The 14717-nt window shown below is 46.9% G+C and overlaps 1 protein-coding gene across 1 annotated transcript in view; it reads left to right on the plus strand.

Annotated features, from left to right (window-relative positions):
* Positions 1-3632, plus strand: part of TLR4 (toll-like receptor 4) — a 4646-nt gene extending 1014 nt beyond the window's left edge. The window contains exons 2-3 of the mRNA XM_009867818.1: positions 1-102; positions 1373-3632. The exon at positions 1-102 is cut by the window's left edge and continues 92 nt beyond it. Coding sequence (XP_009866120.1) covers positions 1-102; positions 1373-3632 — 2362 coding nt within the window. The remainder of the gene's footprint in view (positions 103-1372) is intronic.
* Positions 3633-14717: the final 11085 nt, after the last annotated feature.

The raw sequence follows: 14717 nt of genomic DNA on the forward strand, positions 1-14717 counted from the left end.
AAATACCACCCAGAACTTGGATCTCAGTTTCAGCAATGTGAAATCACTGGGATCTAATTATTTCGCATCAGTTCCTGAACTGCAGCTTCTGGATCTTACAAGGTAGTGAGTTCTTTTCTGTGGATACTAGTAAACCTTACTTCACCAGCTGGGCCACCGTGGTTGCTTATTTTGGGGTCTGTTTGTCTTGACTGTTCTTAGTTTTTTTTGCTTGTGACTTTATCCCTGTGCCTGTCTCTCTGCCCATCTCCAATGTCAAATGACGTGCAGCTTATAGTCCAGTTGCCGAGTGCACACCCTCTGCACAGAGCTGGGTCTGTTGGTCTGATCTTGTAGGTTGAGATGTGAGAAGGAGCGGGAAGATGTTTTACTTCTCTCTGAACAAGAAAAATGTCAGACTTTTCACTGTCACAAAAACTCCAAAGCGGAACGTGTTGGGTGAGCTGTTTTTCTAATCACAGTTTAAAAAAAAACAACATAAAATGAAGGTGCATTCATTTTCTAAAAGGCTGTTTTAAAATATCAACGTATTCTCTTTTCCCTTCTCACATCTGGGGGAGGAGATGGAGGAGGCTTATTAGCAAATTTGAATTGATGTATAATTTCCATTGACTTGAGACAACAGTTTCTCTGGGTAAATTGTTTCACTGAAAAATGTCACTCAGCCCCATCACAGTTACAGCTGCGATGTGGCTGAGTGGCAGAGCAAGTTTGCTGTAAGGCAAAATTTGTTTGGATTGTATCGTTTATAAAACTGATTTTGTCTGAATTCATTGCAGAATGGGTTTGGGTCTCAAATTCTGCATCTTCCCATATGAAACAGTCTCTTTCCTCCCTCTTCCCCTGGGGAGCTTCTTTAGAGCCAACAGGATTTGAGGTCTGTTCCCTCTCAGCAGAAAAAAACAACCCAGATTTGGGAGCTTTGCCACTGCCGCATCCTGCTGGTGCGGGTGGGACTGCCCAGATGGGACTGAAGCTGCAGTGTGAAGGCTGCGAGGGTGCAGGGTGTAAGGGAATGCTGTGCCTGGGTGGCTCTGACATCAGTGATTGTCATTACAGTGTTCCTTTGGCCTGAACAGAGCTAGAGTTTTTCTCTGCTGCCTGCATGAATTTTTGACCTTCACCATGGCTCAAGGTTTCTTGCTTTGCAGTTGCACTTCAGATTTAGGGAGGGAGGAGTTGCTGAGAGGTGTCCTGCTCTGGGAGGGTTCCCTTTGCACATTCAGGAGTGCTGGATCTGCCCAGCAGAGTAAAGCCAAACCCCAGCATGAGGCTGAGCCTGAGAATGTTACGCTAGTGCTTCCTGTTGTAGTTAGTGAACACGAAAGGAATAGTGTTTCATGCACATTCTTTCTCTTTTCCTGCCCAACAGGTGCCACCTCCACACAATAGAAGATAACTCCTTTAAGGATCTTCATAACCTTTCCACCTTAATTTTAACTGCCAATTCCCTCCAGTACCTGGGGACAGCGGCCTTCCATGGCTTAACATCTCTGAAAAAACTGGTACTGGTGGAAACCAGCATAGCCTCTCTGACTGAGCTACCCATTGGACACTTGCATAGCCTACAGGAGCTGAATTTGGGCCACAACAACATTGCTTCGTTGAAGCTTCCCACATATTTCACCAACCTGACCTCTCTCAGGCACCTGAGCTTTTTCGCTAACAAGATCACACATATCTCCAAAGGAGACCTTGATGCCCTGACGGAAGTGAGCAGGCTCAACCTCACACTGGTGCTTTCCTTGAATAATATAAAGTACATACAGCCGGGGTCCTTTGCAAAGATTCACCTCGGTGAGCTTGTTCTAAGGTCCTCTTTTGAGAACTTCAATGTGATGCACACCTCTCTTCAAGGCCTGACTGGTTTACGGGTCAACAAATTAATAGTTGGAGAATTCAACGACAATCAGAGACTGAGAGACTTTCAGGACGGACTCTTGGGTGGCCTGTGTCAGGTACAAATGCAAGAGTTTGTCTTAATCTGCTTCAGGCAATTTGAGAATAACACAGATACTCTTTTTAACTGCATAGCCAATGTCTCAAGTATTCGGTTGGTGGACCTCCAACTTGAAGAGGTATCAGAGGTTCCTATGTTCTCTCAAGTGAAACAGCTGGAATGCAAGAAATGCAAGTTTAAGGACGTGCCTGCTGTGAAGCTGTCTCTGTTCAAGGAGCTGAGAGTGCTTCGTATTACCAAGAGCAAGTACCTCAATACCTTTGAACAGAAATTTGAGAGTCTAAGTAAACTGGAGGTCGTAGATTTGAGTGAGAATCGCCTCACCTTCGCTAGCTGCTGTTCCCGTCAGTTTCGCAAGTGTCCGAATTTGAAGCACTTGAACCTAAGCTTCAATTCTGATATCAGCGTGACTGGAGATTTCAGTAGCGTGAAGGATTTGTTATATTTGGACTTTCAGCACACAAAGTTAGTAGGTCCTGGCTCCTACCCTGTCTTTCTATCCCTTCAGAAACTCATTTACCTTGATATTTCCCACACCAGAACTCATGTTAAATCCCAGTGTACGTTTTGTGGTTTGAATTCTTTGCGAGTGCTCAAGATGGCAGGCAACTCCTTTGAGAACAACAAATTGGACAACAACTTCAAAAACCTAAGTCACCTCCACACCTTGGATATTTCAAGTTGCAAATTAATACAGGTGGATCAAAGTACATTTGATGCCCTCTCTGAACTAAAAGAGCTAAACATCAGCAACAATAAGCTACTGATATTTGATCCTGTAGTCTACAAGCCTCTCCAAGCCCTCACAGCCCTGGATTTCAGCAACAACCAGCTGAGCGCTCTGTTGGACTCAGCCCTGGAAATCCTGCCTGATAGTCTGGTCCTGTTAGATATCTCTCAAAACCTGTTTGAATGCTCTTGCGTAAACTTGAACTTTCTGAAATGGGTCAAGGAAAAACAGGGGCTACTGCAGAACAGGGAGCTGATGACATGCCACATGCCTGCACTCATGAAGAACATGAGCCTGTCACGCTTTGATCTGTCCTCCTGCCATGTCAATGTGAGCACAGTGTCATCCTCAGTGATCATGTTGCTCGCTGCAGCAGTGTTCCTCTTCCTGATTTATAAGTACTACTTCCAGCTATACTACTCAATTTTGCTGCTTGGTGGGTGTAAACACTCTGCAGAGAGGGGTGACACCTATGACGCATTTGTTATCCACTCCAGCAAAGACCAAGAATGGGTGATAAAAGAACTGGTGGAACCCTTAGAAAGCGGAACGCCTCCCTTTCAGCTTTGTCTTTACTACAGGGATTTCCTACCAGGGGTACCCATTGTCACCAATATTATCCAAGAAGGTTTTCTGAGTAGCAGAAATGTCATCGCAGTCATCTCTGCTGACTTTCTGGAAAGTAAGTGGTGCAGCTTTGAGTTTGACATTGCCCAGTCCTGGCAGCTTGTTGAAGGAAAGGCTGGAATCATCATGATTGTACTAGAAGAAGTGGATAAGGCCTTGCTGAGGCAGAGGCTGGGGCTGTCCCGATACCTGAAGAGGAACACCTATCTGGAGTGGAAAAACAAGGAAATCAGCCGGCACATTTTCTGGAGGCAGCTGACAGGAGTCCTGTTAGAAGGCAAAAAAAGGAATCATGAGGAGGTGAAACTCATGTGAAGAGAAAGAGAGTTCACTTCTCTCCCATGACCCACCCTGGCCTTGGCTGATGGCTGGTGCTCAGAAGTGGATTCTTCTGTGGCTGTTCAGAGCTGGAAGAAGCAGATGGTAGCCCTGGAAAAGCGTGACGGAAATACCTGCCTTGCTGGTCACCTTTTCTCAGGGGAACTTGCCAGATAAGGAGTGACGACAGCTGGAGCTGCTGCACATGCCTGAGCCCCATGTGTGTCTCCAGATGTCAACCAAAGCTGGTCCGGCAATCCACGTGGGTCTGGTGGGCTGGTAACAGATGGGCTGCCCTTACTGTCATTTGTCTGTCTCTGAAACTGGATTTGGGGCCTGGGGTCGTTTACTCAGTGGAATTTCAGGGTCTCGTGCTTTGAGTGGACCCCAGGATTTCCAGGGGAGAGCAATGGTATGGGATTCTTGGCTTTAAAAATGGTGGGAAACTGAGGCAAGATTTGTATCCTGTAAGTCTTGAGTCCACCTCCTTAGGCAGCATGACTCAGAGGAAAAACCCTACAGAGGGAATTGGGGTGCCCTACAGCCACAGAACACCTGGCGGCTACTCAGTGAAGTGGAGCGATTATGTCACTGCTGTGGGGGGAGGTTGCCGTTGGTGGGAAATTTGCCCAGCAAGTTTATTTCTGTTTTCTTTAGACCAAGACCAAATATCAGAACCCTCAGATATTTTCATGATCTGGAGCTCTTATATATATCCAGATTATATAACATTTGAGAGAGTGGTTTGAGGGTTTCTTGTAGGATCAAAAAATCAAGCTGTGGAAATGCTTAACACCTTTAAAATCAAAGTATTTCCTTGTTCCAAATGCTTCTCCTCATCCAGTGTTTCTGGATATATTGGGTGGGACTGTCCTATAGGAGCAAGATCAAGCATGAGCAAAGTGTTTTGATATTTGCAGTCAGCCAGTTCTAGAATAAGTTTTTCCACCCTCTGGACTAGCCTTAATTCACTGTTGAAAGGTGATGTAGGAGCCTCCAGACCATGGGTTGAAACGGAGTCCAGACACATTCAGACTTAGCAACGAGGCTGAGAGTCCCTCTGCCTTCCCCCCATCATGCTGTGGCAGCCCCTGGTCCTGGTGGGCATCTCGACGCGTCTGGCCAGCCTGTCCCGGGGTTCAGCTCCTTCGTTGAACAGGACAGTCACTGTATGGGAGAGTTTTGCCTTTATTTCACTGAGAAAATGCCTGATGTTTTGCAGGGAGAAGAGACAGTGGAGAAAAATCTGAGTTAGCTAAACTAAATGTATCCCAGCACTGCCCTGAAGAGCAGTCTAAATGCCACTGAATCATATTTCAGAGCACTCCGTTGATGTGGCGAATATTGAATGGTGCTGGAGTACTGCTCTCTATTTACGAAAGGCTTTGGTTGGGATTAATCACTGAATTACTCTAGTTTTAAACTTGCAAATCCTTCTACAATCAATGTTGTTCTACAGAGGTAAAACAGAAGCGATTGAGTGGTGAATCAAATCTGATATTTATTCAGAAAGAAGGGGCCTGATCCATCTCACTTTTCCAAGCATCAGGCAGCGACATCTCCGTGGAAGCAAGGGATAAGTGAGCTCAACATCAGACTATTTGAAAACGAGGGAGAGCCAGTTCCAGGACTTGTGCTGGCAAAACCTGACTCACGGTTCCCTCTCAATGTGCTGTGTTAATGGTATATTGGGATGACACTACCAAAAACCCCCGCAGTCCTCTCTAAGGTGTTTTGTGACCTGTGAGATGAAGCTTTGATAAAACTAAGCTCGATGCTGCATTCGCTTGCCCAGCAAGTTTGTTTTGGCATCTGCTGGGTACCGAGGCAGCAATTTCCCGAGCGCGGTGCTCCTCACCTCCGCGGGGACTGACGGGTCCCGAGCGCAGGGACAGAGGCTGCTGGAGCTGGGGAGGGGGTGCAATAAATCAGGGCACAGCTCGAGGGGACCTGGCTTGAGGCCGAAGGAAAGCACAGAGGACAAAACAAATATTAGCCCAGATTTCAGCGGCTACAAGTTCAACTAGAAAACAAAAGAAGGAAAAATTAAATGGGGAGGGAGTTCCTGCTCCTGAATTGAGCGGCACTGAAGCTGCATTTCTCCCTCATGTTTTTTTTCTCTTTGCAGGTCCTCTACAAACAGTTCAGTGTACATGCGTTTCTGGAACAAAGCACAGAGTCCTGTGATTCTTGATTGTAATTATAATAATGAGTTTCAGAAAGCCTGAGAGTGGTTCTGGGCATTATAATAAGGGTTTAGGACAGTATTGTTTAAAAAGTGAGCATTTATTGAATATCAAAGCAACTTCAGGAGGAGAGCTGGGGTGATGCTGAGAGGAGACTCCCACCTGTACAATTTAAAAAGAAAACAGTCACTTGTTCTTCTCTTCCTTTTCAGAGGCTCCACAGCAGAGCTGGATATGTGAGCTGCCCCAGGCTTTCCTACTGCCTAAGAGAAAGCACAAAAACCATCATAGCTTCTGGAAGTGAGACAGGGGCTGGAGGCTGGAACACTCAGAAGACAAGAGAGTTTGGAAGAGGTTCATCCTCTGCGAGCCCCACAGTCACTGTCACTCCTGCCTCCCTCCATGCATTTAGAGATTCTACTTGTGCTTTGAAGACAAAAGCTGATTTCTTTTATTGCTGAGACCTTCAGCAACAGAACCAGGATTATTTGGGGTTTTTTTTTTGCTGCGCGGCACAATGAGCCTTGGGAGGACAGGCTGGCTGGTGAGATGTGACCTTGGTGGGACCCAGGGGTCCACACATGTGGCCGCGGGCTCGGCTGGGGAAGCAGCTCCCAGCCCCCTCCTCTGCACAGCCTGACGGGTCGGGAACCTGCCTTGGCAGTGCTCATTTTCCATACTTCATGGTTTATGACTCTAGGAAGGAAAAGGCCATGTGAACAATTATATTTTTACAGTAGAACTGGTTTTGGAAGACTCAGAGCAACTTTGCCGAATACTATAAATGGAGAAAATAATGTGTTTCAGATGGAAACACCCACACCTATTTGCCTTTGGTATAGGAAGCAAATTTCCAAAGGAAAGCTCTGACTGTTCTCATGTCTCCAAACATGCTGGTGTGCATTGTCGTTTGAAAATGTTCACTGTGCAGCAGGTAGCTTTGATATTATTTACCCGTTTGGGTGAATAAATGAGCAGCCAGCCAAGCATCCAGGCAGGTCTGCATTCATCTCTCGCGTAAAAGCTAAACATGTTCCAGTTATTAAGGCGTTTATTTCACCCAGGTCATCAAAACAGATGGAGAAAAACCTCCAAAGGGCTGTTGTGTCCAAGCTATTTGATTTCATTTGTAACAGGGATGGGCCCTGCTTTCACTATGTGCTTAGTTTGACCCGTGCAAAATTCCCGTACAAAGCTCCTGTCTTGCTTGCACTGCAGAGAGTGACGTGTCAGAGATGTGGTTTGCAGTGAGAGCTGTGAACAGAGCAAGCCCTCATTAGCATTGATTGCATTTGTGTTCTCCACACAATGTAATGCAGAGGCATTATGTGAAAGAAAGCTGGAAACCAGAGCCTCGATGTGGCTGGCTGCAGGAGCAGTGCAGTGTGAATGCTCCCTTGGTGTCCCCAAGCATTAGCACAGTGTCAGGTAAAAAAAATCAACAAAACAAGAAACTGCAGCTGGTTTCTCTGGAGCCACTGATACCCGACAGGAACAGGTTGAAACTTTTCTGGAAGAATGTTCGCCCTTTGGGAAATGCTATTTTGTAGGTGGTGTACGTAGCACAGTGAATCTGTGGAACAGAAATTGTCGTCGCGGGTTTCTGATTTAGTGTTTCGTGCGTTTGTAGTCTTGGAACAGGCACTTTGCATGGAAACAACGATTTCTGCAATGTTTTGGAAGGGCTGGAAAAAAGAATTTCGAATAAAAGTTCAATTGCTCCGCAATATAATTTTTAAAAATGTCAGTTTAGGCTTACGCTGTTGTTTCTCAGAGTATCTTTTCATTTTGAAATATTTTTCTAGTTATATAGTCTGCCTAGCCTCCCAAAATAAAACCGAAACAGAAAAGTGTTTTCACCTACCCAAATTAAAACCACAAATTTCGTTTTGTGGTGAAAACTCATGATTTTTCATTTTTGCACCATGCTGGGCAGAAAACCTTTTGACAAAATGGAAATCCCACTCCCATGATACCTCTTACCCCGACTCCGAGAGTTAAACCTTCCCCTGGCTGTATCACCCATGTAGTCTGGACCGTAAAAACCACTGAAGAATCCCCAGAATGAATTTCACTAAATGGCTTTTGCTAAACAACTTGAGCAGGTGCAGTCAATCAATACGATCTGACTGAGGCTGAGAGCAATTGAATGGGGTAGGAAAGAAGCAATTCCTTAACAAGTTGTTCTTTGCCATCGCAGCTCCGGCTGAGAATTGGGACGAATGACAGCGAACCATGATTTGCAGAAGAGCCCATCTGCCAGTAGCACTAACCTTCCTCAGCTCCAAGGTCACGCAGAGGGCAAAGTCAGTAATCCGCCCTCCTCGCTGAGCTGCTGGGAGCACAGAGATAGAAACGTTGCATAATTGGGGACAGCTCTGTTAAAAGCCTTGGAAAATCAAGACAAATGAATGGGGAAGAGATCAGTTCAGGATCTCAGGCAAAGTGGCCACAGTTTAGCAGCCGGGTGAATCTCAGCTGCTGGAAGGTGGCTTGGTCCCAGGGTTTCCAACCTGAAGTACCGAGAAGGCAGAAGTTTTGTGATGAATCTGTAAACCTGCCTTTTTTGCATAATGGTGGTAAGAAAATGTTCCCTTAACATCCCCTTGCATTGGCACATCTACAAATCAAATGTGTAGGAGGGAGAGGATATACGGGCCCCACACTTCCAGGGGGGCTGCTGGAGCAGCATTGATGGCTGGCAGCGGGGCAGAGCCCCAGGTGAGGCAGAGAACCAGCCCCTGCTCCAGGATTTGGCCCCCTACTCTTCTAGACAGAGGATTTCAAATTTGCAGCCTCCCCTCCCTGCAGCTCCTTCCTCCCTTATCACTACATCTTGAGTACTATGCAAATAACAATGGGGTATTGTTAGGCAAAGAGATTTAATTGCAGCCTACACTCCCGGATAGGGTAAAATAGGCTTTTCTCCAGACCTAATCTCCAGTCTTTATCTTTTCTTCTCCCCCTCTCCTCAAAGTTTCTCTTTTCTCTCTTTCAGCTCCCAGCCAGCAGTAAGTGACCAATCCAAAATGTGTGAAAGGAGGGGTGTCTTTTTCATAAAGATTTTTTAAACAGTCTTTAAATCCTTTGGAGTGTTGTGTCCCGCAAGAAGGATTAGCAATAATTCCCCTGCCATCGCTTGCTTCCGAAGCTCTGACAATTCATTCTCCTGAGATCCCCTGAACTCGCTGCTGAATACATTAGCCAGAGGACACAGAGAGGGCTTGAGGAGACTCTTAGCCTGTGTCCCCCCTCCCTGCAGCCTGGCTGCCCAGTTTAATGCATCCACCAGAGTCCCCTGGGTGAATACTTCTCTTTAGCAACCCAAACCGAATCTGATGTGGCAGCACTGGGATGCTCTGTGGTGGTTCCACTCCCGCGCTGTGGGATTTGCAAAAGGGGGTGCCTGAACATCGCTCTTCTTTCCTTTCTCATGGGCTCTGCCTCAGTGATGGTTCTGGTGGGAGCCCTCCCCTGCTCCCGGGGTGCAATCTTTGCTGAGCAGTGCAGTCTACTCGGGAAGGGCACGCCACCACCCCTGCCTGGCTTTGGGTGCTGATGAGAAAGGCTGCCTGTTGTCTTTGCCCTGCCTCGTTCTCTCTGTTGGTAAAATGGGGATCACAGCCTGCACGCTGTGATTTACTGGAGCCAAGCACTAAGAGGAAGGTGGAGTCTAGGTCAGAGCCCATGAAAACTGCACTTTCTGTTCCTCAACTCCATTTCCTTTGTCTTAGGATTTTGAAATCCTTTTCTGCAGCTCTCCCCCATGCCGGCAAGTGCGTGTCTGAAGTCAGATACTTGCAACCCCTTTCCCACCACTGCTCATGGTCACTTAAGTTTTACTTTCTTTAAGAGAAGGAAATGCACTGATGGTAGCACAGGAAAAAAACAGTGTTTAGCCCCCAGGACCCTCTTTGCCATCCTGCCTTTGCAGTAAACCCCTCCCTGCCCAGCTATTTCTTTCTGTCATTCCTTCTCTGATGCTCTAAGTATTAAAATAAGCAGTTAATAAGAAAACTCACGGGCTTCCCCGTCTCTGCTTCTCCTGAGACCGTGCCCCACATCTTTCTGACCTGCACAGAGCAAGTTTCAGTTCCCTGCTGTTTGCCTGCTCCAGCAGCCCCTACCTCGCCCAGTGCTGAGCTGGGCCAGCCTTGCTCTGTGCTCTGCCCCACTGAGGGCAGATGGGAGACAGGATTCAGAAACCGCCTGAGCTGTGTCATTTAGAGCCCAGATGGAAATAAAAGGATGCCTGCCTGCTAAAAAGTGCCATGTCTGGAGAAGAGCCCTCTGCTCTGAGCGGCAAGATGCCCATGGAGGTCCCCTGTGCTCTGGGGATGTGCCCTCCTGGCATCCCTGGGGCTGCGAAGCGGAGAGAAGGATGACAAGATGCTGGGACTGGAGCCTGAGCCAAATCTGGGGAATTGCTTGCCTTGCTTGATAGCTGCTCCTCTTGGAAGAGAGAGAATGTTTTTTATAAAGAGCCTTATGAAAGCAAAGTATATCATGATTTCAGCGTGAGCAGACAGCAAGCGAGATAGGAGCATCCCCTTAGATTTGCCTGCCGGAGGTCATTTACCTCAGGAAGCTGCTGAATAAAAGATACAAAAATACAGCAGAAAGTAGTATTATTTGCTCCTTTCAAAGCATGATGGGAGGCATAAAAACATTATAAGGGATAGCTTTGAGTTTTGCCAGCCTGGATTTGTCAGGGCAGAGTTTTCACGGAGCGCTCTCCGGGTGACCCAGTTTCTGAGACACAAGAACACGCACGTTCACGCACACACGCTCCAAGCCGCAATCCACAACTTTAATAACTGTGTGACATACAAAGGAGGTTTTGATGCAAAGTGGAGCTGACAGAGAACTGGAAGGAAGTATCTGGAGTTTTTGCCTTATTTTTTTTCCATCCAGTGCCACATCAGGATTACAGTCAAGGTGGTTTCAACCTTCAGCAAGGACTGATGTTATTGTGGATTCTGCTTTTAATGACATTTAACAAGAAGCAGTAGCTCAGGGGGAGGGGAAACAAGGGTTTTCTTTTCAGGAAGAATTTACTAGGGCTGTCAGAATTAAATACCTGAAGTGAATGCATATGGGGCTGCAAAGGGGACTTAATAGCTTTGCTGCTGGTAACAACAGAAAAGCTCAGAGACAAGGTTTGTCAGCCCTGTCATGCATCTGATGAAACATCTGTGCATGTGGAAGCGTTCATCTGAGGCTATGTCACAGCAATGTGGTCACGCTGGGGTGACTGTGCTGTCATATATGTTTTTTTGGCTGTGGGTGTGGTGTGGGTGACGTGAAGGTATCACTTATCTCACCATGATTTTATCAGACTTTTCTATAGGACCCTGGAGTGGGCATTAGCCTGGCTGGATTTGCCAGGACCACAGGGCAGGTGCTGGCTGGAGACATGCTTCAGGTTGGGTACCCGACTAACCAGCTCAGGGTTGACCTAGAATGGGTCCAGGCATCCCCAAAAGCTCACATCCTTCCCTAAGTCATGCCAGGCTGTTGAATTCAGTGCACCCAGGCTGATTCCACATGATTCCATGCCCTTCAAGCAAAACGTAGAGACTAGTTCCTTTAATATTGCAGCGAAAAGCTAAAAATGAAATGTTGTCCTATAATCTGGGTCTTGGGAGCTATACATCAGAGAGGAAGGAAAAACAGGCAAGACAACCAAGAGAGATGAATGCTGGGCCAAAGTGCATCCCTTCTCAAGCTTTCCCAGTGGTTGTTCATGGAGGTGAGAATCCTTGGAGTGGCTTGGAACTCCATTTAGAAAATGTTCTTTAACTGCAGATAAGCTGGTGATGCCTTGTGCCCTCGCAGGACACTGTAAGTGGCTGGGCTCAAGCTTCTGAAAACAGCAATGGAGAAATGGGGAGGACAGCACTACGGCGAAGTTACCGCAGCCCTAACTGTTTGAGCTGGCAGAAGGCAGTGGGCATGGCTCGGTAGAGATGGTGCCAAATAAAGAGGAAGGTAGAAGAAGAAAGTGCTTTCGTCTGTGCTCTGTGGTGGTGATGCAATTCCCACATGCCTTTCAGTCACATGAACTTCAGCAGATGTTTGCTGGGCTAGGTTGGGAGACCCTGTCAGGAATCTCCCCACATCTTGAGGCTTCCAGACTGCTCCATTGAAGAGATCCAGATGTGAGGCTCTGTCAGGGACCTTCTCCTCCTGGGGACTGACAGCTCTTTTGTGAAGGGAGCTGGCAGAACATGCCCAGCCCACGCAGCCGGGAGGGTCTGTCTGCTGGGACCTTGGTGAGGTGGCCAGCTAGAGAAAAGGAGCCCTCACAGGCCAAGCAGGTCATACAGCTTGACCGGGGTGATGGCTACTTGCTGCAAGAGAAATTTGGTGATTGTGACTAATTTGGGGGAAAACTAATTTGTCTTATGGTGTGGGGAATTTTTAATGAGCCAGCACAGGGCTGTGCTGGGAAGAGTCCTCAGTGGTGAGCACAGAGCCACGTCAGTGGGCGTATGACACATGGTGAGATGTGGTGGGGAGATGAAACCTTGAGCTCCTATTTCTCTGCCCAGCCCCTGTTTAGATGGGGAACCTTCTTTCCCCACCCCTTTAGCTGGAGGAGGCAGCACCTACCACACTAGGGACCCTCTCCCCCGTGGCATGGGCTGGCTGTGAGCTCCGTGGTCACCTTCGGAGCTGAGCTCAGAGATCTGCAAGAGGCCACCACCTGGGCTGCTCTTCCCAAGATCAGTGTGATGGAGCAGTGATGGCTGCGTGCTTCCCGCACTGCTCTTTGCATCTGATATCCAAACACAGCATGGGGAAATGACAGCAATATGTGTCCCCCTGACACCCAGCGAACAGAACGATATTGCTGTGAAAATGAGGCTGCTGCCGCACAGCTAAACTCTGAACCTTTCCCTCAGAGAAGGAGCTATGATTAGAATCTCATCTCGCTCTATAATGCGCAGCACCTGCAGAAGAAAATCCCACCCAGCAGCACGTCTCTATTTTTAAAGGCCCTTTTCTAACGGGCTGGGAGATGGGGCTGGTGAGAATCCTGCTGGAGCCGTGGATTTCTTTCAAACCCCTTGCAGAAGGCTAAACTTGGGGAACATGGCTCAGAAAAGAAGGAAGCGGCAGGATTATTTTGCCAAGTCTGAAGTCTGTGCCAGCGCTTCTCACTGGAAAGCTGAATTTCAGCATTTTCTGCGTCTGTTCATTTTTTTAGGTGTGCTGTACCCAAGTACCGAGATGCCTCCAGCTGTCAGAAACTCACTGTGTGAATCTCGTGTGCTTTGAATATATGACCAGACACATGAGAGGGGGGCCAGGGGTCCATCTCAAGGGAAACACGGGCAGGAGCGTGTCCTGGCAATGCTCTGCAGCTTCTGGGCATCGCAGAGCTCAGAAAAGCCAACGGGTAGGCAAGACCAAGGGGCTAAAAGAGTCACACCCTTGGGCTGTGGGGCATGGAGAGCGGTGAATTTTGGTCTGCCAAGGCCGAAAAGGCGCTGGGTATTTTGTAGGTGAATAAATCTACCAACACGCCCCAGTAACATCTGGCAACGGAAGGGGAGCAGAAGTGCAGGCGCTTGGAAGTGAAGCCCAACTTTCCACTTGATATGCTGCTCATGGACGGAGTTTTACGCTGTTCAAACATAACTCGCTCTCCCTCTCTGAATGGAACCAGAGAAGTGTATTACATTTATCTTAATAGAACAAGTCACTTTGCAGGCAGTGGCACATAGGAAGCCTGGTTTCCTACGGTCGTCCCCCATGTGGGTTCTCAGGTGCCTGACAGAGCGGCCGAGCTCGTATCCTGTCCTGGGAGTGGGATGGAAAGTGGAAGGGCCATGGGAAAAACTGCTAATTTGAGTGTATCCTCCTTTATAAAGCTTGTTAGAACTTAATCCCTCTGGGATGTCTCTCCTTCCATCAAATATGACTACAGGCCAGCAAGTTTATAAAGTTATTATGTGGTGCCTGTGGGCCAGGTAGCCCAAGGAGATAACTCTTATTTTCCTGGGAAACTGTGTGAAAAAGTAAATAGACATAATGTGAAAACCCAATAAATTATTTGTCTTTATATCGCACAGAGTTTGACTCACATGTCTGTGTTTTTCATGGCTGACATTTATGACCAGGGCTCTGTGGCTGTGGTGGAGATTAGTGTCAGCCTGAGAAAAAGGTCCCGCTTAGTACGTACCATTGACCATCCAGTTTTCAGATTGAGCATGCAGCATTAAATAGATGTACCCAGCCAAAAAACCACTTCCCATTTTGTATAATACAGGCCAACAGAGATTTGAAAAATGTTCCGTTTCTGCATAGAAAGACTATTTTTAAAATTGAACAGTAAGTTAGTCCTCTATTGACTTTCAATTTACATCCTCTTCCATTTCCATAGCAACTCTGGCCATTTATGCATTTATCTTTGTATTTAACTTTCCTCTTTCACATAATTTCAAGTGGACTCAAGTGCTGCAAAAGGGTTAAACTAGCCTTTCAAATGTCTCCTGTTTTTAAGCAATTACTTGAAAAGACATAGATATATTTTAGGCTAAATTGACAAGTTTATGGTTTAATGAAAACTATCGCTAGAATATTTGCCCTGAAAAACTCTTCAGGGCGATAACAGGAATGAGTCACAACCTCTCTCCTCTCACCTTGCCTTCTGTTATTACTGTGCTCAAAATTCTCATATAGAATCTAAACTTACAGCTGCAATAGCTGCGACAGTATCGGGTAAGCTGACACTTTAGCAATTCTGGCATTTTTATAGCTTTTTTTTTTTTTTAAGTGTTTACATGTGTATTTGGGAACAGTGAGAAAGAAAGTGCACTTCACAACTTTTTGTGCTTCTGGGCTTGGGGCAGAGATCAGAGCTCACTGTGACCATCTATAATTGTAG

This window comes from Apaloderma vittatum, unplaced genomic scaffold, assembly GCF_000703405.1.
Source record: "Apaloderma vittatum isolate BGI_N311 unplaced genomic scaffold, ASM70340v1 scaffold4114, whole genome shotgun sequence".
Classification (NCBI taxonomy): Eukaryota; Metazoa; Chordata; class Aves; order Trogoniformes; family Trogonidae; genus Apaloderma; species Apaloderma vittatum.